Genomic DNA, 25,713 nt, shown 5'->3' with positions numbered 1-25,713 from the left:
GAAATTAAATATATTAAATTTATTTCAATTTATTTAATATTTAAATTTGTGTGGGACAAAAATATGTACAAAAAGAGAGATTCAAATATTACGTTACGAATTTTATCGGAGCACGTACCGTTCCGCATAAGAGGGAATTCACGTTTTATCAAATCAGCTTGTGCGCGTCAATCGTCGATTGTCGCGCGTTCAAAATGCAAACCGAGAAAGCGATAATATCCACGCGATTATAGACACGCGTGAATGCGGAACGACGTTACGCAATCTAGTTCGTTTGCGCAGTCGAAGAAAAACGCAAACGGAATTCGCAAATCGAATTTTATGTCGCGTTCGGGCAAGCCGAGAGCCAAGGCGAATCCTAAGTCGATCGCTCGATCGAGCGTAGTGAAGGGTCGGTACGGGGCGAAACAGGATGTGCGCCGGTCTGTGTTGCGCCGATTTGGACTAGATTTTTTTTGCGCATGCGTAACCGCGGTGACGTAACGCAATGGCGTATCTGTACGGAGCCGACGCGGGTGCCGAGGAAGTTTTTTTCGACGATCCGAATCTGACAAACACGTAAGGCAAATGCGTTGTAATATCTTCGCACATATACATATTATTTGTAAAATATAAAAAGAATTGTATAACAAAAGGAGCCGCGCATGTAAATAAGAGAATTAAAAGATTTTTAGCGGTTGGATAAGGAAAATTCTGTAACATAGGTTAACCGATCACGTGAACAGAAACAATAAGAGATGAGTGAGTTTTTTTTTATATACATATGTACTCTCAATTAATTATTTTGAATTTTTATGTAGTGTTTTTATAAAAACAACGACGATTTTATGCCACAATCGTCTTCGATGGTGGGGGTTCCGAAAACACCCGGTTTCTCTACGGAGCGGAATACTTCGCTGACGCGCCGCACACGGAGGAAAAAGCAGGCTCGAATCGCAACACACACACACACACACACTGCGGGATCTCTCTCGCAGGTAGTTTAAAAATGGCGTCCGACAGGTAGACGTTTCCGCGGCTGCACGCGCTGCTGCCAGGCACGGAAAACGCGCGAACGAAATCCACCGCCACCCGTGGTGTGTCCCCGGTGCGTGTTCCGTTCGATTTTTTTTCATCTCGCGACTTTCACGACACGTCGTCGTGAACGTGTGTGTTGCGGCGCAACATTGCGCTTGTTCTCGCGGGGATATGCGACAAAAATACCACGTAAATTCACGCGGACAGGCGCGAGACGCGATGTGAATGAATGAGAATCGCCGTTGCACACGTCGTGTGCCGAGTCCTCGAGTCCTCGCCGTCGTCGTCGTCGTCGTCGTCGTCGTCCTCCTCTTCCTCCTTCATTATCGTCATAATTGTTGTCGTCGCTCGTTACATTCCACTGGCGCGATCACACGAGCGCGAAGGGGAACGAGAGAGAAGAACAAAAGAGTCGCCGCGTGTCGAGTCTTGCATACGTAAGTACAAAAGAAAAAAAAACTGCTTCCCCGTTAATTTCTTTTTTTTTTTTTTCGACACTCGATCTTGCGGTGATTGCCAATTTTTTGCTCGCTCCCGCGTATACTTCTCACGGTTCCGTAAGATCCTGCGCGCTTCGTCCTGGCCTTGATCGCGATAGCTCGGTGCGGTGCCTTGCCGTGCGCGATATATGTATAATTGACAGGAAGTAAAATCCATTTGCTCGGCGATACGTTTCCGACCGTTGTGTGGGAATTGTACGTACGCGTACTCTCTCGTTTGATGCGATGCGAATTAGGCACGATAAATTCCCCGTGAGAATATTACACACCGTGTATACGGACGAGTGTGTGTGTGTGTGTGTGTTGCACCCGTGGTGCTTTTCCTCATGGTGATTGTGTGCAAAGTATAACATGTAATCGCAAGACGCCAATGAACAATCACCGAGTACATTATTTCCTGTAGACTCGAGACGTGGCTGCATTAATTAGTTATTTAATCTTAAAAATTAAAAAGTGAAATTTTGTGAAGAAAACATCGCTTGTGCGTCTTAATTAATTAGTTTGTAGGAAATAAATTTCGTAATAATTACATCTCCTCTATGTCTATACGCATGACAAATATTAATATCAATTTCACTCTTAATTATTTTTATTGTAAATTTTTTTGGGGGAAAGAGAAGGATCAAGTTTTTGATATTACATTTACGAGAGATTTCTTTGAAATTTTCAAAATAAATTAATTCATCTTATTTTTTTTTTTTACAAAAAAATACCAAATCTTAGCCAATCTTAAAAAAGAAATACTCACTAGCACTACATAAATATCATTGTTAATATTGGTAGAAAGCTTTTTTTTTCCTTTCAAACACGTAAGAACATGTGCGCAAATATTGTATGTTTACTTGCTTAAGTGGTTGATAAAATTTGATGAGACAACAGGTGAAAATATGCTATCACTTCGCTGTCAGATAACTTCTCGGGGATCAGTTCGGTTTTGTGTGTTTTGTTGAAATAACGAAATTTCTCTGATTTTACATGCCAGAATCATGTCGTCAGATGCATGTTAAAAGAAAAATATTTTAGTTATATGAGAATGAGATCTCGGTCGTTTAAAAACAAAGGTAAAGCTGTTAGGAGTTTGTGCGTGCCTCTAATGTTTACATAATTGTTTTTAAACATATAATTTTGTTTTTTCTTTTCTCTCGCTGTGTTTGCGAACGTGCAAGATAATATTTGATAAGGATTTCTTTCTTTTTATTTTTTTCTACAAACAGGTAAATATACCTGCAAAACTTACAAACACATAACAATGGAACACGCAGAGTTAGTGGCGGAAATGGTACATGTGGAAAGACTTACAACACAAGAACGATTGCATTTGGCACGTCATCGCAGACTTCAACAGCTGAAAGTATGGAGGCAACGTGAGAAGGAATGGTTAAGGCATCAGACCAGACACACAAGTAATAAACGTCACATATATTTTAGTGATAGTGTTATGTTGTTGGAAGCTGCTGCAAGAAATGACATTGATGAAGGTAAAGAGAAATTTTGTACATATCACACATCGAAATACGAACTACATCTGTTATCAATGATCAATCGTTTAAAATTAGTATTAAAAATCTTTTCAGTGAGACGACTCTTGAAAAAAGGTGTGAATCCAGACTCGACAAATGAAGACGGCCTAACGGCATTACATCAGTGTTGTATAGACGACAATGAGGAAATGATGAAGCTACTTATTGAATTTGGTGCTAATGTCAATGCGGAAGACAGCGAAAAATGGACACCACTGCATGCTGCCGCTACATGCGGTCATTTACATTTAGTCAAGTATCTTATTGCTAGGGGTGCTAATTTATTGGCTGTTAATGCCGATGGCAATATGCCATATGATATCTGTGAACATGAAAAAACATTGGACTGCATTGAAGGTAAATAACCATATGTACATACATATAAGCGAAACACAGCAAAACATGTAAGGTGTAAATTAAATAAATTTTAATTATAAAAATAGGGGAAATGGCGAGGCGAGGAGTTACTCAAGAATTAATAGATGAGACAAGAGCTTCGACTGAGGTTCAAATGTTGCAGGATTTACAAAAGATCGCCTCTTTAGGAGGTGATCTTGAATACAAGGACCATCAAGGTGCTACACCTGTAAGTGTACAGAGATTTTGGTCTAGAAACAAATAGTGGTAAGTCACATTTGAGATTGCGTAATTTTATTAATTTATATTACGATTTTGTTACAGCTTCATATTGCAGCCGCCAATGGCTACTTAAGAGTTGTTGAATTCCTTCTCGACCAACACGTGTCAACCGATGTCGAGGACAATGATAAGTGGCAGCCGGTTCATGCGGCTGCGTGTTGGGGACATGTATAAATCACGCATTTTTATTTTGATGGTTATGTGTGTTATTAGAATTGTCATGTATAAATATTTTGTGTGTTATTTTACAGTTGGAAGTGCTTGAATTGTTGGTGCAAAATGGAGCAGATCTGAACGCGAAGAATAAACACGACGAAACTCCTGCAGGTAGAATCGAGTTGATCTTTTCTCTCTTTTATAATTCGTATTCTCTATATTATATAATGACTTGTGTTGTCTTAGACATATGTGAAGATCCGGAAATCAGGGAAAGAATAGTGGAATTAAAAACGGAGCAAGAGAGTAAACGTCTTCGTGAGGCGCAAGGACGAAGAGTACGTAGGTCACAAAGCATAAACACGCGGACGCAGAGTGTACGGCGTACGTCAATTCGAGACAAAGTTCTTACCACAAAGAAAGATGCTCAAGAAGAGGCTCGGTTGAGATTACAAGCGCAACAGGTACAATAACTTGGAGAAAATGAAAATTTTCTCACAAATGTTTATTCCGATGCGTAAATTCATCTGTATGACTTTTTTTGGTACACGTTATTTCAGACTTATGTTAACGCTCCTACACCTAGTATTCCGCCAATGGAGAACAATACGCAAAGTGTAGGGACTCATGAGACTGATTCTAGTGCATTGACAGCAGTGAGAAAAGGTCCCGAAGGAAAAGACAACGAGTCTTTCCTTCACGAAGATGTTGATAAAGATTCAGGTACATTTCAAATGTATTCTTGCTTGCATATGTGGTTGTGGTTCAGTAGAATACTGTGATAAATGGTAGCTTTATATGGACAACTTCCAAAGATATATCTGTATCTCAATCGTGTAATTCAACAATTGCATATATGTATATGTATGTATATGTATGTATGCATATGTGTACATCATGGTTATGTACAATCTCAGTATCCAAAGATTTAAAAAAAAAAAAAAGAAAAAAAAAACTAAAATATCGTATATTGAGAAAAAACGAAAGAAAAATAAGTGAAAGGAAATCGCGATTGTCTTTATATACTTTTATATATTAATTAAAAAAAAAAAGAAAATTTGTATATTAACACGTACGTTTTTTTATATAATAACAATCCCGCGCCCGGAGGGAGATTACATAAAAATTAGTTTTCGCGAACAATTACGTGCAGATAATATATATATATATTAATCTCTCTCTTTTTCTCTTTCTCTCTTTCTATCTCATTAATATGTTGCAAAATCTCAATCAATCCCATAAATATACTTTGTTGAAGTCACTGTGTTATCTGTCAATTATTTACCAGCTTTTTCCGTTTTTTTTTCACTACTGCGTGCCCCTGAATAATTGCGAGGTTAGTTTTCTATGTCACTTTCCTATTTCTTTAAAGCGCCACACATCTCATGGATTTGTACGGATTGCATTTAATTATGTTTATTGTATCATACACACAAATACACACACACACACACACAGTACACAACTATACACGTTGTTCACTCACACATACATGAGATATCTGTCTTGTGTGCTGTACAGACACGGGACACGTTTTCTCTCTTTGAACAAGTTTCCTCATGCACACATCTCGCTTTAACATCTGTTTGACAAACACCTATGTAAGTGACACTTCGGCTTCCTTAGCGTATTTTTGTGGATCGTGCATTAGCTCGTTCTGGCCAAAATATAAGCGCAAATAATCTTAAATATTCAATACCATAGGGAGATTGTTTTTTTTTTTTGTTTTCTTCACACACATAAAGTTTATAATTAATTTGAACGAATCACATACTCGCTAGCAGGACACAATGAATAGACAAGTATCGTTCTACTCTCTTTATACATACATTGTACTTAATGTGCAAGTTTTTGTTTTTCATAGAGCAAGTACATATTTTTAGAAGACTGTGTTACTGTTTGTAAAGTTTTGCCGAAACAACGCGCTCTCGAATGAACGAGCGCGAATTTTGAAGCCTAAAAGCATGAGCCTAAAAAGTTGATCACACACAGTCTCTTACCAATTTTTATACATATATATATGTATATATAATCTCGTACAATATTCTACACTTTGTATTAAGACTCATAGCGAGTTCTCTAAGGAGAGTATACAGTGAATGCTTTTGATCGACTTTATTATCATATACTCGAGTATATAACACAAGTGACGATTACATTTTCCTCCATTATTGAAGTAGTCTTGAAGTAGTCAATTCGAAAAAAAAAACTAAGAGAACATATCAGGTATATAGAATTAAAAAAAAAAAAAAAACAAAAAAAACAAAAAAATTACTAGTGATTATAGTTAGAACCAACGGATCTTTGTAATAACGTACGTTTCCTAGTCGACAATTCTCTAGACGAAGTGTTCCGAACGTATATATTCGTTTTTTATTCGATGATAGATTATATTGTTACTAAGGAAATAATAATAATAATAATAATAGTAATAGTAATAATAATAATAATAATAATAATGCGCAAGTACAATTAGACAGATCGTATAGCTTTTAAAAAAAAAAACTTCGGAGAAACTCTATTGTTTGTGTAAGACACTGTAAGATGAAGACAACATTTGTAATCGTCGGAACATCCAGTTTCTTGTACCAAACGTGTGTTTATCATAAATTTCTCTTTGTCTTTTTTTATATATATATATATGTATATACATATATATATTCGTTGAGTTTGCTTGCGTAAAACGCAACCGCCAACTGTCATCTAGCGATACACATACTTGTGTATTATATCGCCGATGTGCATTACAATGTGATCCTTCTTTCTTGGCGCAATGTTTTTTTTTTATGGAAACGCTTTGATCGCTGAGAGCATGTCAAGGCTTGGCGCATGAGACTCATAGTTGACACCCTCGTTTTTTTTTAATTGTAATCAGTGCATAGGGATAGAAAGTGGGCTTAAGGTGGAGGGGCGGAAAAGTGATGACAATTGCGTCGATCAAAAAAAAAAGCATCGGCACACTTGACGATGGGGGAAATAGCACATTGGATTTACGTGTTTGCCTGACAGCAGTGACAGGGCCTGACCCACCGGTCGGCAGCCAGCAGACGTCGTCACCGATTTATGCCGCAGATACCGACAGCAACGGCGGCAAGATCAACATACACGTGTCCGTTGTTTTCGTGAAATCCTTGTCGGATCTGAAGAAACAGCGGGCGCAGAATCGTCACATATCCGGCGGTTCCCTAGACGCCAACGGGAACGGCATCTCCATGCCAGTGTCGTCTATCTCGAATTCCGACCTCACCACGGACGACTTTACGCAACGTTTCACTGGCAACACCAGTGAGATCGTCGGCGATAATCGTTCGGAGAAGAGCTGCTGCGCCGTCATGTGATACGTTACTTGCGTATTCCCTTTGTCATTTTTTTCTCTTTCTCTCTGTTTTTCTATCTTTCTCATCGGTACATACGAGAAGCTGTTAGTATTGAAATGAAACGAAAATGTTCCTACAATTAGTTTCCAGTATTTTCTTTTTCCTCGAAGACTCGACGTTAAGTTTTAAAATTTTCTTGTCTCGCGCGCGTTTTTGTGTGTATTTAACTAAATTAATTTTTCCCAACTTGTTTTTATTTTATCACACGTTTTGTATTCGCGTACATCGCAATACAGTCACAAGACGATACCCGCAGAGATAGATACGTATTTGACGGCAGCTTCAGAATCAAAATATAATTCTCAATTTTTCATATTTACGAATTACGGCGAATGTACTTAAATCTCGTACAAAACATTCGTTTTCTCCGCAACTCTTCAACGCGGATTGAAGAGAGCTTTGAACACGAGCCTAAGGTTGTGCACCAAATCAATCGAGAACACCTCGTTAGGACAAATTCGGAGCGCGTACTTACGCACAGTCACATTGATCGCATTTTCTGTCCTATGATTGCATTTTCAAAGTAATTATTTACAAACTTTCCAGCGCGCCTAATGCCTTAAGTATTTTGTACAGAAATTTATTTATTATATGTGTTATATATATATATATATGAGATATATAAATGTATGTATGTATAGACTATATCGAAAAGAGAGAAAGAAGTATATACGTGTGTTACGTTCGTACACATATACATGTAATAGGATATTATTACTTAGATTTGAAGTTTCTAGTATTTCCGCAAACACAGATTTAAGACTATCCAAACATCTTCCAGTGTTTTTATGAAACTCTAGTTGGTAAGAGAAATTAAGTAACGATTAAAGTAGATAATTTTTTTATCGATTTAAAACAAATTTACGTGTATACACACCGCAAGCGTTTTGATATGTAATATATATTTGATCTGCATTACAATAGACTTTCACCGAAGTTCTTGTGTTCTGTGCATTACACATCGAGAGTCACGCATAACATGATACAATTTTTTTATAATATACTCGTTTTTTGCGACTTTATAATACGGAGGACATTTAAGTTTTTTCAATTTTTTAAGTATCGCATCGAATATATTGTGAAGTAACACGAATACGTCAATTTTTTAACGCAAAATCTCGAGTTTACGCATTTCCGCAATGACCAACAATCAAAATGAGAGGTAGCAGCAAACCCCACTCACAATCTCGTACACATATACGAGACTGTATGTAAAAATAATAATACTTCGTATAACGTTTGACCGCGAATATTATTTTGCACACTTTTACGTCAAATGCCAAATTAGAAACGTGATAGTAATGAGGAGAGTGAATAGTACAAATAAACACACACACATACACATTCCTCCACGCGATGCATAATAAATATTGCCAAATCTTGTGACTTCCGACTTTACTAAAGTCGCGTGATTCGTTTTTCAAAACGCACGGTTGCGCGCGCCTTAAAAATACATACTTTATTAATATATTTTCGTGCTATATATACGGATTATTCTACGTAAAGATACTCAGAGCACGTGGCGAAAGTTGAGTTTTCAATGGTTGTGTAAATTTGAAACATGAATTTATGTGACGTCTGTATCACCTGTTTCTTATATTGTAAAAAAAAAAATTATATATATATATATAATGATGTTATGTATATAAATAAAACCAATTGTGCGCATAATGTATATGTATATAGCGTGTAATTTTATATATCGTGACGTTAGTTTGTTATCTATTTAAAAAAAAAAAAACAAAAAAACAGTTCGCACAGAACATCCGTTGCAATTTCGCGCACGAATCTACGATATTTTTCAAAATCTCTTTAATACGCGATCTGACGTGAAAAGTCGTCGCACCAAAATCTGATCAACAAATGTACAATTAATGCGTAAAACATTGTAATTTTTTTTTTTTTTTATTGTGCGATTTTTGTAATCTGTATTCAACAACGCGCGAAATTTGTTTAATATAGTTTGTTTTGTTTGTTTTCGAACTATATATATTTTGTGAGTTTTACGCTGCGCTATTATCAGCGTGATGATAGTGAACTCCGCTTGCAGGACCGGACACACAGCAGGCCAGGAACTAACTGATAGCCACACGATGACTAGCAGTGTGTGATACAAGTTTGTGTTGTAATGGCTTAGCAATGAGAGAAGGAAGATTACATCAGTCGTCCGTCAGTTGCGAACTGATTTGATCAAATGTGCATTGCTGGTATGTATCTTCTGATGCAACCACCGCGAGTCTATTGAGCCTCATTCAGAGGCACCAATTGAACCTACAATGATAAAGAGTGTGCAGAATTAAACACAATTTAACGGGAAACGAATCGGTCCGAGCGAAATCGTTTTATTTCTGCGTTTTACGTTCCTGTAAAATGATGTGTTTTTTTTTAACGTGACAGTTATTGTTAAAAACGTAAACATTCCTAATAAACAAGCGGATACATCGTAAAGTTAACATTCTGATTCGAGTAAATTTTTAACTACGTCGTAGAAAGTTCCGTTGGTTCATAATTTTATATATAATATTTTATTTTATTTGTTTTTTATCTTATTGATTTTACATGATTTCTTGTAATATAACACGAAAAATTGTATAAAAATAAAAACAATTTATAAAATTTTTATAAAGAAAATATTTTCTCGCACATAATCGCAGAGATCTTATTGTTCAGCGTTCTCAATGAAACATGTCAAACAGTTACGAGGTCAATGGCGTCGGGTAATCGTATTCCAGCGTGACAAACAATTTATGGGATCGTGTTACCTCAAAGACAACATATAATAATTATTCTTTTGTTAAAAGACACGTGTGAAAAGAAATACTATAAAGAAATAATATAACACGTATATCAAACAAAAATTATTTTCAGATCAATCTCGGCCAGAAATTTCGAAAAGTATATATTTTACGCTTTTATTGGCTGTGTGACGAAAAGTTTTTTTCCACTTCACAGTAATAAAATTGTTTGTCACCATATATGTCATCGACCTTTTTGATAACTTAGGAATTGCTAAAAAATACACGAAATATTAAATTTTATGGTATGCCAATCGGTCAAGAATTACACAGATATTTATTGATTTATCAAACGAACGGAGCTCTCGTGTGTTTTTTCAACATGCATTTTGCCAATTTATCGCGCTTCGGATGATAACGTCGGGAATCTTAAAAAAATAACGTAACCACGCGGAACGTGAGAAAAATTCTGAGTTGTATTTATATCCCGTAATAATTTTATTAAACTATATCCGGTTGCGTTTTTTGAATTCACGCAGCCATACGCAGAAAGAAAATCTGAAACGTGTACTTATCTTTCAATATAAAAATATATATATATTATCTGCAACATGAAAATATTTAATAATTTTAGTTTTGGCTAGGTTGGTTACATGATAACTCTTCTACTAAATTTTCTTCACATACACACACACACACACACACACTTTGACTTCGAAAACTTCTAACACATTAATTATTATTCTACTTCTTTTGGCTTTTCAATTCTTTTGTATACAATTGTATTCTTCTTCTGTATATTACATATGTGTCTCTCCGGTTTCTTTTTGGTTTTGAATGTTAACATTATGATAGAAGATAATGTAGTCGCGTGAGTGTAGAAAGAAGAAACAGTAGCGAATTTGCGCTAAATGGAACAACCACGCGAATTTGGTCTCGGCAGTCTACCTTGAACTGAAATTGCGACATCAGGATAAAAACGTATCAATAAAATGTCTTATTTCTGTATAGAAGCTTGGCAAATTCGTTGGCATTGTTCCAACAACACAAAAGAGTCTATTGAAACACGTGAACGGGAGTTGCACGGTTATCTAAAATCTCACAGAGTGGGAGGATGATGATGAAGAAGAAGAAGAAGAAGAGAATCTAGTGGGGAGTTGTGGGCATAAAAACTGGATGCAGCCGTAACACGCGACAGTTTCGCTCCTTTAATCTCTCTATAAAACAGGTCGTCTCGAAGAGGATCACGCGCATGTATTCGCTTCGATCAACATTTCGATAAACTGATTTTCAAACGCTCAAAAGTCATCTGGAATATTAATCGCTCAAGGTAAAAAAAAAGACAAACGTCCTGATTTATTTTTCTTCGCGATTATTTCGCGTGTTAAACGAACGAAGACTTGAATGTAAATCAACACACGCGACGAACTTATATAAACTCAAAAAGAGTAAAACTATAAAAGTCAGTGCGGATGTCAGTGTGCAATATTTCAGTATGAATTTAATACAAATTTAAACTGAAGTATATAATTCGATTTAAAAAATAAAAATGTAGGGATGTCTCTCGAAAAGAACGCGACTTCTCATATCGCAAGTTCTCGTATTAAAACTTCTTCTCTAATCGTTTATTTTTGGACCCTCATATTATTAAGTTTAAATAAAATATTTATTTTTAAAACTTGAGTCAAATATCGGTTTGTATTCCTTCTATGTACACAAAAGTGATCGAAAAAGAAATTGGCGAGAAATGATGCGAAATTATATTTCATATAATGCGCATCGTTAGCAACAGAAAATTTTTAAATAATTCTCAATTTTTTTGTGTGACGTTGTGTGAAATGATTTCGTGACCTTTTTGACTGATACGTTTTTGTATAACGTTGTACACATTTATAAACTATTCACGTATAGAACAAACATTTACAGAAACCTCTTATTTTTACTTAATTAAAAGTTTATTATTTTAACTATATATAATAAATTATTATTATATATACATAATACAAATATATAATATTAATTTTATTATTTATGTATAATTAATTTAATCAGTGGACTTATTAGAGATGTCCATTCAGATATCGCATGAAGCTGTGAACGTCCAATCGGCATCTAATTAATTAGATTTTTGAGAAAATTTTTTTTTTTTTTTTTTTTTTTTTTTTTTTTTTTTTTTTTTTTAAACACCCAGTAAGCATATTTCAATTTCAAATAAGAGATCTTTTTTGTGCCAGTCATTAGAAGCAATCGTTCGCGATTATCTTCAAGATTAGATTCAAGGATTTAATACACAAGAATCGCGCGGTTTCCCGCTGAGAAGCGGCGATTATCGTGAGAAGCTCGCGGTACTTATCGCAACTAAATATCGCGGTTCAAACGTCACGTTCGAGGTCAGGTGATCCGGAAAGATTACGATCGCGAAGAAAATCACTCAATCTCGCGTTGCGCGAATCCCGATGTGTTCGATCACTTGATGCGGCCTTCACCGGTCTTCGTGCCACATTGCACGTGCGTGTGACGCGTCTGTTCGTCCGCCGCGTCGCGATTTTGGGGACACTTGGGAGCGCGTCACGTTCACGAGCGAGACGCGACGCGAGTTTGTGTCCCGCGCGTGCTTTCTCTCGCTTCCGCCTCCTCTCGCGTTAATCTAATCTCTCCGTTCGATCCGATACCGTTTTGTACAACGGGTTTGGACGCATGCCACCGTGGAGGCGGCATCACAGAACGCGATTTCGAGTTCCTTAACAAGTGGCCGGTGCGTGCGTATCCTCGTTGATCACTCAAGGATGTTGCGGTGGTGTTGCGTGATCGCAGTGATGCTACAGTGCTTGGTGCGGGCGGCTCTCGCGAACAACTGCTCCATCTCGTATCACTGCGGCGCGTTCCTCACGTGCCCGATCTACGAGCGTAACGATATCTGTCCGTTCAGTAGCAGAATGCCAGGCCAGCTGCAAGAGGTCAAGGGCAAGCGCGCCACGTTTGGCATGGGCTGCTTCTGGGCCGGAGATTCCCTGTTCGGAGCGCTGTCCGGAGTCATTAGAACTAACGTCGGCTACGCGGGCGGCACCAAACCGTCACCAGCTTACAGAGACCTGTAATGTTATGTTATTGCTTGTTTTGATGAAACAGCAAGATTAATCTTGAGAAGTGTACCATGTGTTGTTTTTTTGTTATCGCTCTTATTGCAGAGGAGATCACACAGAAGTCGTCGATATTGAATACGATCCGGAGACGATATCTTACACACACTTGCTCAGCTTGTTTTGGAATAATCACGAGTACGGTCTAACGACGAAAATTAAGAGACAGGTATTTTTTACACATTAAATTGTATATATTTTGCCGTGCATGTCATTTCTCTGAAGGTGTGTGTCATAAATCTTTAATTGGTTGTTTTTTTTTTGCAGTACATGTCGTTGATCTTGTACCACGACGAGGAGCAAAGGTTGCTGGCTGAAAAATCTCGCGAACAAGAACAGGAAAAACGAAAGGAAATCTTTGTCACGGAAATTAAGAAGTTTACAGAGTTTTACCCGGCGGAAGAGTGAGTATTTCGTTCTCCGAATCAATCAGGAAAACGAGTTAATAAATTTTGCAAATTTGGTCAAATTTACTACGTACTGTTGTAAACACAGCAAACTATTTTTCGACTTTCTTTGTTTTAGAATTACAAGTAAACATGGAAGTTTTGCTGCGTATAAATGCTTCTATAACTACTAGCATTTTATGAATAGAATAAGCAGATAATTATATTCGACAGAAGCCAATGTGTGTGTCAAGAAAAATGTGTAACGTGTAATTTCTCTTTGTCTCAGTTACCACCAGAAATATCGACTGCAGGGTCATCCGTGGCTGATCGAGTCCCTCGGCCTCACCGATTCCGAGGTTTTGCGCACTTCTCCTCTGGCAGCCAAATTGAACGGCTATATCGCCGGTGCTGGCACACTTGATCAATTTGAGAGAGAGTTGCCGCACTTGGGACTGAGCGAAAAAGCGGTGCAATACGTAACAAAATATATTATCGAGAATCAAGGTAGCGGTCTGTACTGTTAGCAAATTTATAGCGCGAAAAAGACACACATATGTCAACTGTCAGACGTAGGCTGAACAAGTTCGATTTCTTCGCACGAAGAAAACCACACACAGCCTGATGTTAATCTATTGAGAATAAATATACGTCATAAGTGTTGATTTATCTCGATAGATAAGCTCGATATGCACAGCACAAGTGTAATTAAACTGCGGATTAATTAAAAAGATAATGCAAGTGGCAATGCAATATCAATTAATGTTGGACGTTATAATGTTGGAACAGTGTAATGAAGTCACCTTGTTACCAGAGAAACAGAGATAAATATATATTTTATATATACTTAATTAATATAAACTTTTTACAAAATTATATTAAAGCAATGTATATGATAAAAGAAAGACAAAAAAAAGTCAATAAATAAGTGTTACTAAAACTGATGAAACCATCTATGAAAAAAACTATTATAAAAAAGTCAATAAAATATGTATTGTGATAAAAGTATTTCATTTTTTAATTTTCTACTTAACTAGTCGTTTTACTTTTCTCTTATCACAGAAGATCTTTTAAAAAAACCCCTGAAGAATCACTTAAAAGCCAGTTGCCCAGATGCAGGAGGAGCAGAAAGTTAATTCCACCAGGAGTAAAGCTCGTGAGCATGCGTCAAGTTCTCACGCTGTGTTCGAAACTTCACTTGCAATACTGAAAATGAATAATATACGTGACGTAAACTATAGATTTTTACTAGCAGTTCCGGAACAGCCGCAGTTTCACGTGGCAAGTGACAGAGAAGTTAGGTTAGATTACCTAACCAAATCACACAAATAGCTTGAATTCAGATAAAACATCACATTGTAGAGTGGTAATGCATGGTAATTGATGGTAATGAGACGATTATAGGTACTCATCTAATCGTTACGGCACAAAATCATAGAAAAACAAATTATTATGCTGTCCAGAGTGACGATAAATATTATTAGACGAGCGATATGCGACAACGCACGTACGCTTTATTGTGCACAGAGTGTTTTGGAATCGAATTTGTCAACGTATAACAGCAATACAAGGCAACGTGGTGTTCAAAAGCAATGTGATTTTTATGTAGGAAAAAGATTCAAATCTAACAAGAAAAAACCTGCTGACAAAGTAATTCTCTTATACAAAATTACATAACTCTTTCTATATATAAAATTATTTGTCAAAACTTTTCCTAACGCACTCTGCAAAATGTAATTTAAAAAAAAACAGGATGATTCTGACGAGGATACAGAAGATGAGGCGGATGAAGTACCCGCAGGTTCCACATTAATAACAAAAAATATTCAGAATACTCGAATGGATCTTGTTTATAAAGCTGCATTCGGCCTTTCACGAAAGTATGCTATATTTTTGTTAAACTATAAAAAGAATTCGTATAAACGTATATATGTTTTTTTTTTTATCACTGTTTTAAATAATAATAATATAATTTTATATTTTGTATTTCTTTTATTTTCAGTAAAATAGAAGAGGCGTTTTATGCGAGTCTGTTTCGTGTTAATGGAAAGAAAGTGAAGAAAAAATCCATAGAGGTAAGTTTTCACAACCCATAAGGTATAGAAGAATCTCTTTTGTTATGTTAATGTATATATTTCCGAGCACGTTGTGTTATTTTATATAAGAGCTGTGTACACACAAATATTTAAATTTACAGATAAAAGAGGGAGATGAGATCGATTTGATTTTACATCGGGATTCGAACAATCCCGCATTTTTACGTGTAAATAGAATTGTGATATTGTCGCTGAAGCTTGGTAAGAACGATTCTATACAAATTAAAATGTCAAAAGATAAAAACTTATTGATCGAAGATTACGACGAACCGTGGACGTCGTCTTCGTAGCGTGTCTTCTCGACGACTCGATTCGTTAATTGTGCATATAAAAACTATCGTTTGTAAAACACGCGGTTTTCAAAAACAGACACATTGTGAGAAAATGTGTTAAAGAGAGGAATGTATAAATAATTTATTTATATGTATAAATACACAGTCACCCTCCCCCCCACTTATGTGTATCACCGACAATGACAAGTAACATAAACTAGAGATTTATAGCAAAACATAGGACACGCGTCAAGTTTTGAATTAAACGTATTTTTCTTTTTTTTTCAATATTCTTCCTCTTCCTCGGTGTTGACAGCGTCTTCTTGCACCTCGCGATAGTCGAGTTCCAAGGCGGCCAAATCTTCCCTGGCTTCCGAAAACTCACCCTCCTCCATACCTTCCCCGACGAACCTGCGAATCGTATTTGCTTTATCGTATTCTTGTCTCGATGAGTCACAAGAGAGTTGAAAGATACATAAGTAAAGGTAAACAAATTGCGTTATCTCATATACGACTTTTGCGAATTAAGGAACCGCGATCAATTTTTTTTTTCTCACGATCTTACAAATTTTCAATTTTCTTACCAATGCACGAAAGCTCGTTTGGCGTACATGAGATCGAATTTATGATCGAGTCGAGCCCACGCGTCAACGATCGCCGTTGTATTGCAGAGGCAACACACGGCTCGTTCGACTCGCGCTAGATCGCCACCCGGTACGACGGTAGGTGGTTGATAGTTTATTCCCACCTGTGTGCAATAATGTTATAATTTTTTTTTTTTTTTTTTTTGATATCTATATAATACTTTCTAATCTCTGTAAAATTGTTTTTATTTGTTTCATTCACCTTAAATCCCGTCGGGCACCACTCGACGAATTGCACGTGTTTCTGTCGCTTTATCGTCGCGATCGCCGCGTTCACGTCTTTGGGCACCACGTCGCCTCTGTACAGCAAACACACTGCCATATATTTTCCCATACGCTGGTCGCAATTTACCATCTGTTGATTTGGCTCGAAACAGGAATTCGTTATTTCCGCGACGGTCACTCTCTCGTGTCCGGCGTTTTCAGCTGACAATACCGGTGCATAAGTGGCCTTCAAGTATTATTCGAACACAAATGAAACGATGTTAGAACTTAGTTTTAATAATTATCTTATAAGTTTGTGTTATTTGAATTAAATAAATTTTATTATAAATTGGTTAAAAGAATTATGAGAAATATTAGAATGTGTTGTAGCAAATGGGCGAAAGCTCACGAGTGGAAAATGAATGCGCGGATAAGGCACTAAATTAGTCTGGAATTCCGTGAGATCGACATTCAGGGCGCCATCGAAACGCAAACTGGCAGTAATAGAGGAAACTATTTGTCCAATCAGCCGATTTAAATTCGTATACGTTGGTCGATCGATGTTCAAGTTCCGTCTGCAAAGTTCGTAAATCGCCTGCGAAAAACGCAACGGTTACAAGAACAGACAATAATTAGTTTTGTGCGCGAATTGTGTTAGATGGAAGATAAACAAACAATACATACCTGATTGTCTACAATGAAAGCGACCTCGGTGTGTTCTAATGTCGGATGAGTGTACAGGATCGCGTTGTAAGGTTCCACTACTGCAGTCGATACCTATTAAAAAAAAAAAGAAAAACAACAACAATTTTGTAATTTAAAATAACTTGATATTGCCATCAGATTATTTTTATTATTGTTGTTGGTAGAGAATCTGTTCAAAGAAGAATCGCGAATTCGTGCGAGATCTCGGAAACATTTTACCTGCGGCGCTGGATAAATGCTGAAAGTCAGTTTGCTCTTCTTCGGATAATCCGCAGACAGTTGTTCCATGAGCAGACTCGAGAATCCCGATCCCGTGCCACCGCCAAACGAATGGAAGATCAAAAACCCTTGCAGGCCTTTGCACTGCTCCGTCAGTCTGCGTATTCTGTCTAAGGTGAGATCTATGATCTCTTTTCCTGAAAATCGCGGAGTTGCAAAATTTCAACTTGTGAAATCTATTCGATAGTTGTCTATCGATCGAAAAACTTTTTTGCTTCACTGCTAGAGATACAAATTACGTTCGATATCGTATCTACCTATTGTGTAGTGACCTCTGGCATAATTATTAGCCGCGTCTTCCTTCCCGGTGATCATTTGTTCCGGATGAAATAATTGCTTGTAAGTGCCCGTGCGGACTTCGTCTGAAAAAATACATTCGAAAAACAAAACAAAACAAAACAAAAAAAAAAACAATCAAAATCCGTAATATCGAAAATGATCGATTGGTCAAATTGTGACTCGGGACACTTGCCTACCACCGTCGGTTCGAGATCAACCAGAACCGCTCGCGGAACGTGTTTTCCCGAACCCGTCTCGGAGAAGAACGCGTTGAAGGAGTCGTCCCCGTAACCCACCGTGGTATCGCTCGGCATCTGCCCGTCGGGATGTATCCCGTGCTCGAGACAATAGAGCTCCCAGCAGGCATTTCCCATTTGCACGCCTGCCTGCCCTATGTGGATGGATATACATTCTCGCTGGGAAAATAAATAAATTGAAGCTTTTGTAAAATAAAGAAGAACAAATTTAACAGGAAAGAAGGGGCATCTGAAACGGTATTGACATGCGAAACGAATAAAATAGTGAAATTATATACACCGGATAATTGAAATAATTTCGATGATCTATTAAACCGAGTCGTTTTTCACGTATAAATTTATTATAAATTTGCGTTATGAAATTATCGACAATCGTTTTTCCGCAATAATGTCTCGTGCATGTTTCAAGTCTTTTAAATTATGTCGTGTTGGGTATATCATGCTACGTGCAGGAGTGATTACCACTTGAGTGTTATTCAAAAATTCATGATTACAGTCTTTACGCCGTTTATAGCTTCGTAACGATAATGTAACGTGCACAAATCGTTAAATTATAAGCGATCAACGACATTTACCTTTTTTGCCATTTTTTCGATAGTTGAAAGACTATTTTTGTTTTTTAATTTTTACGTTTACCGCGATCCAACAAGATAATTGCCAGTGTTTTCTCTCATGGAAAAATCGCACACCGTGTAAAAACACGCAGAGATATATTAGCGCACTCTTAAAACTGATTTCATTAACTTTTTCGCACCGCGCGTTTGCTCGATATAATTGAACCTCTCATGATTTCTTCAACTTTAGAGAGTGTCGACTTGGCGTAAAAATCAATTTCTGTTGTATGAAAATATTCCTGATAACTATCTTGTAGAAAACAATTCAAAACGATTTTATCAAAACTAGCGATATTTTTTATCCACAAAAATCGCGCGAAACGTCGGACAAATAAAATTCTCAAAAAGCTTTTGTCTTTATTTTTTTAATTTGTTTCTAGTTCCAATTATATATTTTAATAAATCGCGAACTAACTGTTTGCAATATTAAATGACCGAGTTAACGAGTTTTCAAATAATTTGTGTGTGTTACTTATTCCCGCGCGTTATATCGCGATGCGATGGAGAACGATTTTCTGGATTAAAACGAAATCATTCAATTAAACGAGAGATCCGCCGAGTCTAACGGGACCAATTCCGGGCAAGACGGAGCTGTATACCCCCGACAAGGGTATTATATTACTGACGATCGTCGACTAAAGCAGTGACTCTATCTGTCAACAACCAGTTTGACGAGAAAAAGAAAAGATGCACCTTGACCTGACGTGTCCTCCGTCAATAATTCAGCCTGTGTGTCCTAAAAATGAGCATCTATACATTGCCGCCCGTGCTTATACCCGTCCGATCTACTTGCATAGGGCGCACGTGTAACAGCGTGTTGTCTCTCGTGCGACATATACGCGATATTATACATTCCATATATATATATGTGTGTATCTGCCGCGCAACTATACGGCAAAAATCGATTTTTTATAGGTTGACACATTGTAACCATAGCAGCTTAATCGAACATCAAACTGCACGCCTGCATGTGAAAACGATTGCGCCCGATTCACCGAAGAGATCGTCTCACGTGGGTGAGAAAGTCGAAATAGCTGATGCAAAAGACGTCTCTGAATCCGAATGTAGCTCCGTCTTTCTTTCCGATCTCCCACTCTCTGAGTATTAATTTTTTGTTCTGTTGCAAAGCAACAGAATTTTAGATGACAATCGCGGTAAAATCTTGCGGAAAGAGCAAGAGAATTGATTTTTACGGATATAAAATTGTTTGATCGACACGCGGTCGCGCGCAGCGTGGATCGATATAAATTAAAGTTTTGCGTGTAGCTTGGAAAACGATGTATACACGTGACGTATATCTTCTAGATATCGCGCGTGTACAATCGTCGATTGTAAAAAAAAAAACTAAAACACACTGTTATATAAATAAAGAATGTTTATGTATACGGAAGATCGAAAAATAATTGCAAAACGATAAACGTATCTGCGTATTTTTGTGTTCTCTAAAGATTTAATTGCGCACACTGGTTTTTTATTTAAGGCTCGAACAATAAGAAATTATAAAAATAAAATAAACAAATAAAAAATGTATAATTGTAACGTAAAGCAGGTGCGTTTCGTGCTATGTTCCTTGAATCTTTTCGAGATGTCTTTCAATTAGGTTTTTCCTTGAATTGTTTCTCTTGTATGGATTTACTAGTTTACTTGATTACTCGCGATTTACTTGAAAGAACTTTAAATTGATTTCGCGCGAACTCTGATCTGTTTGAAAGAACATTAAGAAAAAAGATACACACATGTACACACATCGTGCGCACGACACAATGTTTCCGACCTATATACCTCGCGCATCTTCATGACGTACGTAAGTGCGACATACATGCTATGCACTTTACTAGGAAATGTAAAGACACGTGTGCAATTTCCGCTGTTATGTTTACAAACGCGCAGGTGTGTGTATGTATGTGTGTGAACAAATCAATAAAACAAATATTAATCGCGTATACTATACTGCAAATTAATTGCACGAACACTCGACGTGTCAATTGAACGGCGTAAATAGCAGAATTATTAAAACTGATACAAAGTACAACGAACATTTTTTAAAATACAAAATTAGTGTCTTTATACAATTGTATGCGATAATTTTGCACAGACACGCGAAATTGCATTTCGGCAATTATAGTTTCAAAAGTTGTGGAAGTTTCAATGAATTGAGCAATTAAATGTACAATTTATACAATTGTATTAGCGCTAAAATAGTTTTGTTTCTATAAACACTCGAAAAAACCTCGAAATTGTTATTCTTTCGAAATGTGACCGCAAAATTTGTAAAATTAAAAAGTTTAATTAAAATGCGTGCGTTTGTGCGCGCGTAAGTCTCATCACGATGTTAACAATAACAACAACAATAATGAACGTTATCACAAAGCGGGTCAAAATGTTGTGACAAAAAGAACAAAAGACTTACCATTTTTCCGGCAGCGAAAGTAGCGAGGTGTCGGATCGTGCCACTGCTCGATCACTGTCTGACTTCGCGGATAGTCCGATCACTGCGCTTCGCCATTTAATAGTAGCGCTATATAGAATATTTCTAGCGGAGTTCTCATAGGGCGACGTGAATCATTGTATAGTACTCGCGACAATTGTGTACGTATGCACATCTGCACACGAAATACACACATACAAACGACGACGCGATCGCAATTCGCGCGATTCGCAATTTCAAGGATTAAAATAAAGTTTTCTCCACGCGCGCTCTGAAAAAAAAATCGCCTATTTTTACGCATTGTCTCATAAACTTCCTTCCTGACATTCTCAGCTCAAACGCACTTTTGCACACGATTTATATAAAATTTTGGAAATTATCACTTTATTTGCACAGATGTAAATTCTCGTGTACGAGCGAATATAAAAAAAAGTAACATTATATATATATATATGTGTGTGTGTATAAAAATAGATGTACACTAGGAATCGTACTATAGGTCTCGAAAAATTATTTCATAAATTATGTTACAAGATAATTTATTTCTTTTTGCCTCCCTTTGGACTCGACAAAGTTATCAATTCCACTCTCCTGGGAGGTCTTTGATTTATCGGAGGAGGAACGATTTTCTTCGGCGAAATGCTCGTCGCTAGTTTCTTGATATTGCTGTCACTGTCCTCGTACACCAACTTGATATCTTCTTCCGTTTCTTCCTCATACGAACTCTTTTTTAATTGCAAATTATCGATTTCCAATTTTTCACTTCGATCACTTTCCGCGACTCCGTGAGTTTTTCGTTCGTCGAATCGATTATGTGCCGTCGCATCGGTATTTGTGCTTGTTGCGAGATCGATATCCATTGCGCAATCGTCGACAGCAAATATCGGAACGTTTCTTTTTATCGCACTGTCTTTCGCATCGTTGCTTGTTGAAGACTGTTGCTTAACACTGAATTTCTTCGATGTTTCTTTTGCCGCGTCTTTCTTCGCGGCATCTTTCGTTGGAGTAGTTTTCGTTTCATAAATTTTACCCAATTCGTCCTTGTCGAAATGTATTACCGAACAATATCCGTCACTTGAACACACAATTAAAATTCGACCGTTGCTGGACCTGAGTAAGAGAGAGAACGAAAGTAGAAAGTAGATAGAAATTTTTGAAATAATTCAAGCGATGACTGGCACATCGTGACAATTACTTACCACGAAAGATCGTTCAGTCTTCCGTAATGAATCAGCGATATGACGCAAATGGGAGAAATCTGTTGCGTATCGTAAATTATTACGGAATTTTGCGTTGCCACGGCGAATACAATCCTGTACGGCAACGGTATTACCGCATCTGGTCCGTCCTCTCGTATCTCGAAATACACGGGACAACATCGCACTGCTATTGTACATTCATTCTGAGTCGGCAACACCATTATCGGTCTGAAGAAAAACAAGTGATTTCGTCCTTAAAATTGTTCTTTTTTTTTTTTTCGTTTTTTATTTCAAACAGATCAGAATATTTTAAAATATACTAACTCTTTTATATTCTGTCTAGAGAAAACCATGGTTGCGTTCGATATAGGCGCTGCGGTGTCTTGCGACTCGATTATTCCGGAAGGAACGAAAATGAGCGTTCCGTCCGGAGAAAAAGTCAGCCTGCGGAAGAAGGATTTAAACGTATCGTCGTAAAACAAACGCATTATCTTTCCTTCCAACGGGCTGCCGGCTGGTGTTGGAATCGTGGATTTAAAAACACGTTGAACGACCTTCTTCGTAGCAACACTTATTAAACGGCATTGTCTAAAAAAAAAAAAAACAGTAATTTTTTATGGATTCACAAGTTTCAGAAGATGTCTTTTCTTCACGTGCGTATTGCTTCATTGTTGCGATTTACAGTTGTAGGTTACTCTGTTGATGTATATATACGTACCTATCTGTGCTAACAGTACAGACATATTCGTTGCAAGGATCCCAAGATACACCCTGAACGAAACCCTTATGATCCGACAATATTGCGGTTGAACGACCCTTTTTGACATCCCATAGCATAGCAGTGTTGTCAACCGATCCCGAAATCAAGAAATTGGAATCAGGTGACCAACTGATGTCATAAATGTCTTCAAGATGGCCCTTCAGTGTCTTCCACGAAGTCCAGTGTTCTTTGTTCTCAGTGTCATCTTTGGATGGCGAGGATTCTTGTTTTTCATTTTGTCTCCACAGGATGATAATCGATTCTGTATATCAATTAATCATTTATTATTTAGTTACAATGAAATCTAGATTAGCGGAAACAAATCATGTGATATCCTCACCATCATCTCCCGATGCCAGAAGTTGCTTGGACGGTGAAAATCTCACCACGTTTACTGCTCTTTGATGACGTTCCAGATCCGCTGCAAAGTTCAAAATAGCTCCACCCAGTATGCCACTTGTCGTTAAATGCCAAATCTGCGGGTAAATGTGAAACTTGCTAGTTTTCGCGTAAATATCATCATCACTTGGAAGTTTGATTTTTTCCAATAATGTGAACGTAAAATGAGAATTTTGTTATTTTTTTGAAATTTTTTCAATTAAGATCGAAATATTTTGAATAAAAGACATTTAATTGCCGCAATTGTTATTACCAAGACGTGGCAATCTGCTCCTCCGGTTGCAACTCTCCAAAACGTCTCTCCCTTTGAATTTTCACATAAACCGTTCTGTATGTCAACGCTGAGCACCGGGTCGCGATTGTGCCACGAGATTTCAGGCGTTGTGCACTTCATAATCTCTCAAATTAAATGAAGACGTAATCTTGGTCGTATGTACGTACACAATTGACACGAGCCGGTTATTTTAATCGATTATTTTGTCCAAAGAGACGAAATAAATTATATCACAAAAAATATGATCTCGCTGCCGCTGCTTAACCTTCGGAGTTGTTTTCGATCGTATGAACGGCGTGCTTTTTCGCGCCGCAAAGTTCGGTCTGTCAGGTTGAGTTAGAAAACGAGCGCAGTGCCGCCAACAGAAACGCTCGAAACATTCCTAGATCTCGTTGCGTCCGTTGCCGTAGCAACCGTTTGAACAAAAACAACAAACTGATCTGACAGCTCTGGAATACACATCACGCGAGCCACATGTGTCTGTACATTCCGCAATTTCTCTTTTTCATATATAGATAGTAAATGAATTCCTTAAACACAAAACAGTACACGACAATAGTGATACTGCAAAATGTTCTGCTGCTTTTTGACATTTGCGTGAATTCGTTTGCGAGCTTCGCCCGACAACATCCGTCGGACATGCTGATACTTTACGTGTACGTAATTTAAATTTCATCGCATTTCCCTCTCAATAAAATTCGCGCCTCTTTTCAGGATTCAAGATTTCTGTCTTGTCATAGCTCTCACTCTCCTCTTGATAAGCTTCTTCTCCACTTACATTTTTCAGGTAAACATAATAATTTTCTCGTATTTACATCTCGATATCACAATAGAATGTTTACTCTTGTGTTATGGAAAAAAATAATTACATACTATGTAATATAAACAAAAGAGATGTGTGTACGACTTTTAAATCTCATTTTTATATTTTTATCATCTTTTAGGCAGGATTGATACAACTGCTGTATACAAAATTCCGTATGACATTAGTTTTGTGTATTGTATACATGATACTATCCATTAGTTTGCACGTGTGGCACATCACCGTACATTGGTCAGTGCCATTGAAATATTACTGGACAAAAGGATTTTACGCTCTCTATTCTATGCAGAGAACAGGTATGGAAAGAGAGATGTAATTTTTTTTTTTTATATATTATACAAACACATCTCTTGTAATCTGAACTTTTGTAAAGTTGCAGTATTGTACTATTACTTTTATAAGAGAGCCTCTCTGAGGATTGCTGATCCGAGATTTGACAGAGGTTCTGCCTGGATACGAAAGCAATTGAATATACCATAACTATAAATACATTGAAATAACATTGAATACACAATATTAAATTGTGTAATGTATATACGAAAGGGATAAAAAGTTACAGAGGTTTGATAAAACAGATGTAAGAGAGAGAAAGAAAGAGAGAGAACGTTTGTTTATATTTCAAATGTGTGACAGAGAAGCGTTTGAGCCTTTACACATGAAGTTGCATCAATAATGTGCCTCAATAATATTCTAACGATGAAATGTACAACTTCGTGCATACAAGCATTAACGTCTCTATTTGTATGCACAATTTCAGGTTGTTTATACAATGCTTGTAGGTTTGTACAAATTTGTAGAATTTTACTTAAACAAAGTAATAAGATATGAGTTTTTATATCGAAAACATTAATAGTTTTTTTTTCTAACTTTTGTATATTGTACAAATATTTTACACTTACATACACATGTAAAAAGTTCCTATTACAAAGTATCTTTATACAACTTTTTAGTTTTATCTTTTGTCTTTAAGAACAAGACAATATCAATGGCAATTTATATATATATATATA

The 25,713-nt window shown here is 37.0% G+C and overlaps 6 protein-coding genes across 22 annotated transcripts; 4 read left to right on the top strand and 2 right to left on the bottom strand.

Moving 5' to 3' along the window:
• The first annotated feature begins 61 nt into the window (after positions 1-61).
• LOC109856082 (protein phosphatase 1 regulatory subunit 16A) lies at positions 62-11,086 on the top strand. 14 transcript variants are annotated; one of them, XR_002250348.1, is made up of 10 exons: positions 954-1,454; positions 2,732-2,995; positions 3,074-3,394; positions 3,481-3,623; positions 3,719-3,844; positions 3,928-4,003; positions 4,079-4,296; positions 4,393-4,555; positions 9,260-9,416; positions 10,956-11,042. XR_002250348.1 is itself a non-coding variant. In XM_020430963.1 (9 exons), exons 2-9 carry the CDS (start codon positions 2,767-2,769, stop codon positions 7,168-7,170), a joined length of 1,605 nt encoding a protein of 534 aa, XP_020286552.1. In that variant the 5' UTR covers positions 62-558; positions 2,732-2,766; the 3' UTR covers positions 7,171-7,638. The 14 variants fall into 14 exon arrangements, 12 of the variants coding, with proteins under 12 accessions (XP_020286552.1, XP_020286547.1, XP_020286551.1 ...); XR_002250349.1 differs by having other exon boundaries at positions 10,959-10,973; XM_020430963.1 differs by lacking the exons at positions 954-1,454; positions 9,260-9,416; positions 10,956-11,042 and adding exons at positions 62-558; positions 6,842-7,638.
• Positions 11,087-11,153: 67 nt separating this feature from the next.
• On the top strand, positions 11,154-14,417 carry LOC109856086 (peptide methionine sulfoxide reductase). Of its 3 annotated transcripts, none has more exons than XM_020430975.1 (5): positions 11,154-11,274; positions 12,877-13,038; positions 13,133-13,253; positions 13,352-13,488; positions 13,760-14,417. In XM_020430975.1, the coding sequence occupies exons 2-5, from the start codon at positions 12,881-12,883 to the stop codon at positions 13,995-13,997; spliced, it is 654 nt and encodes a 217-aa protein (XP_020286564.1). In that variant the 5' UTR covers positions 11,154-11,274; positions 12,877-12,880; the 3' UTR covers positions 13,998-14,417. The 3 variants fall into 3 exon arrangements, with proteins under 3 accessions (XP_020286564.1, XP_020286563.1, XP_020286562.1); XM_020430974.1 differs by having other exon boundaries at positions 11,155-11,274; positions 12,874-13,038; XM_020430973.1 differs by lacking the exon at positions 11,154-11,274 and having other exon boundaries at positions 12,156-13,038.
• Positions 14,418-14,522: 105 nt separating this feature from the next.
• LOC109856088 (uncharacterized protein C6orf203 homolog) lies at positions 14,523-16,104 on the top strand. The gene is made up of 4 exons (XM_020430976.1): positions 14,523-15,120; positions 15,223-15,350; positions 15,473-15,545; positions 15,668-16,104. Exons 1-4 carry the CDS (start codon positions 14,923-14,925, stop codon positions 15,854-15,856), a joined length of 588 nt encoding a protein of 195 aa, XP_020286565.1. The 5' UTR covers positions 14,523-14,922; the 3' UTR covers positions 15,857-16,104.
• A 5-nt stretch (positions 16,105-16,109) lies between these two features.
• On the bottom strand, positions 16,110-21,315 carry LOC109856084 (tubulin alpha-2/alpha-4 chain-like). The gene is made up of 9 exons (XM_020430970.1): positions 21,231-21,315; positions 18,143-18,365; positions 17,928-18,032; positions 17,611-17,807; positions 17,371-17,463; positions 17,096-17,281; positions 16,685-16,933; positions 16,423-16,586; positions 16,110-16,249 (listed from the first exon to the last, which is right to left on the bottom strand). The coding sequence occupies exons 1-9, from the start codon at positions 21,231-21,233 to the stop codon at positions 16,123-16,125; spliced, it is 1,347 nt and encodes a 448-aa protein (XP_020286559.1). The 5' UTR covers positions 21,234-21,315; the 3' UTR covers positions 16,110-16,122.
• A 330-nt stretch (positions 21,316-21,645) lies between these two features.
• LOC109856060 (chromatin assembly factor 1 subunit B) lies at positions 21,646-24,181 on the bottom strand. The gene is given in 6 exon segments (XM_020430914.1): positions 21,646-22,375; positions 22,378-22,675; positions 22,772-23,035; positions 23,166-23,469; positions 23,548-23,683; positions 23,860-24,181. Coding segments are annotated over 6 exon segments (1,731 nt in total). The 5' UTR covers positions 24,001-24,181; the 3' UTR covers positions 21,646-21,787.
• A 139-nt stretch (positions 24,182-24,320) lies between these two features.
• Positions 24,321-25,701, top strand: LOC109856058 (transmembrane protein 138). 2 transcript variants are annotated; one of them, XM_020430911.1, is made up of 4 exons: positions 24,321-24,536; positions 24,595-24,667; positions 24,825-24,999; positions 25,083-25,701. In XM_020430911.1, the coding sequence occupies exons 1-4, from the start codon at positions 24,403-24,405 to the stop codon at positions 25,181-25,183; spliced, it is 483 nt and encodes a 160-aa protein (XP_020286500.1). In that variant the 5' UTR covers positions 24,321-24,402; the 3' UTR covers positions 25,184-25,701. The 2 variants fall into 2 exon arrangements, with proteins under 2 accessions (XP_020286500.1, XP_020286499.1); XM_020430910.1 differs by having other exon boundaries at positions 25,077-25,698.
• The last annotated feature ends 12 nt before the right edge of the window (positions 25,702-25,713 follow it).

The sequence above is a fragment of the Pseudomyrmex gracilis genome, unplaced genomic scaffold (assembly GCF_002006095.1).
Source record: "Pseudomyrmex gracilis isolate BER0280 unplaced genomic scaffold, ASM200609v1 scaffold_106, whole genome shotgun sequence".
Lineage (NCBI taxonomy): Eukaryota > Metazoa > Arthropoda > Insecta > Hymenoptera > Formicidae > Pseudomyrmex > Pseudomyrmex gracilis.
The sequence above is the reverse complement of the archived record's forward strand: the minus strand, read 5'-3'. Positions and strand labels throughout refer to the sequence as shown.

Excerpts from the sequence above, each read along its gene's own strand:
- LOC109856082 (XM_020430957.1), top strand. The coding sequence starts at position 1,247 with ATGAGAATCGCCGTTGCACACGTCGTGTGCCGAGTCCTCGAGTCCTCG. Across the intron at positions 3,624-3,718 it reads ACCATCAAGGTGCTACACCT|CTTCATATTGCAGCCGCCAA; the intron begins GTAAGTGTACAG and ends ATTTTGTTACAG. Across the intron at positions 3,845-3,927 it reads CGGCTGCGTGTTGGGGACAT|TTGGAAGTGCTTGAATTGTT; the intron begins GTATAAATCACG and ends GTTATTTTACAG.
- LOC109856086 (XM_020430973.1), top strand. The coding sequence starts at position 12,731 with ATGTTGCGGTGGTGTTGCGTGATCGCAGTGATGCTACAGTGCTTGGTG. Across the intron at positions 13,254-13,351 it reads CGACGAAAATTAAGAGACAG|TACATGTCGTTGATCTTGTA; the intron begins GTATTTTTTACA and ends TTTTTTTTGCAG. Across the intron at positions 13,489-13,759 it reads GAGTTTTACCCGGCGGAAGA|TTACCACCAGAAATATCGAC; the intron begins GTGAGTATTTCG and ends TCTTTGTCTCAG.
- LOC109856088 (XM_020430976.1), top strand. The coding sequence starts at position 14,923 with ATGCTGTCCAGAGTGACGATAAATATTATTAGACGAGCGATATGCGAC. Across the intron at positions 15,121-15,222 it reads AGAAAAAACCTGCTGACAAA|GATGATTCTGACGAGGATAC; the intron begins GTAATTCTCTTA and ends AAAAAAAAACAG. Across the intron at positions 15,546-15,667 it reads TGAAGAAAAAATCCATAGAG|ATAAAAGAGGGAGATGAGAT; the intron begins GTAAGTTTTCAC and ends TTAAATTTACAG.
- LOC109856084 (XM_020430970.1), bottom strand. Across the intron at positions 17,808-17,927 it reads CAGAGGTCACTACACAATAG|GAAAAGAGATCATAGATCTC; the intron begins GTAGATACGATA and ends CGCGATTTTCAG. Across the intron at positions 16,934-17,095 it reads CGCGCATTCATTTTCCACTC|GCCACTTATGCACCGGTATT; the intron begins GTGAGCTTTCGC and ends TAATACTTGAAG.
- LOC109856058 (XM_020430910.1), top strand. The coding sequence starts at position 24,403 with ATGAATTCCTTAAACACAAAACAGTACACGACAATAGTGATACTGCAA. Across the intron at positions 24,537-24,594 it reads GACATGCTGATACTTTACGT|GATTCAAGATTTCTGTCTTG; the intron begins GTACGTAATTTA and ends GCCTCTTTTCAG. Across the intron at positions 24,668-24,824 it reads TCTCCACTTACATTTTTCAG|GCAGGATTGATACAACTGCT; the intron begins GTAAACATAATA and ends ATCATCTTTTAG.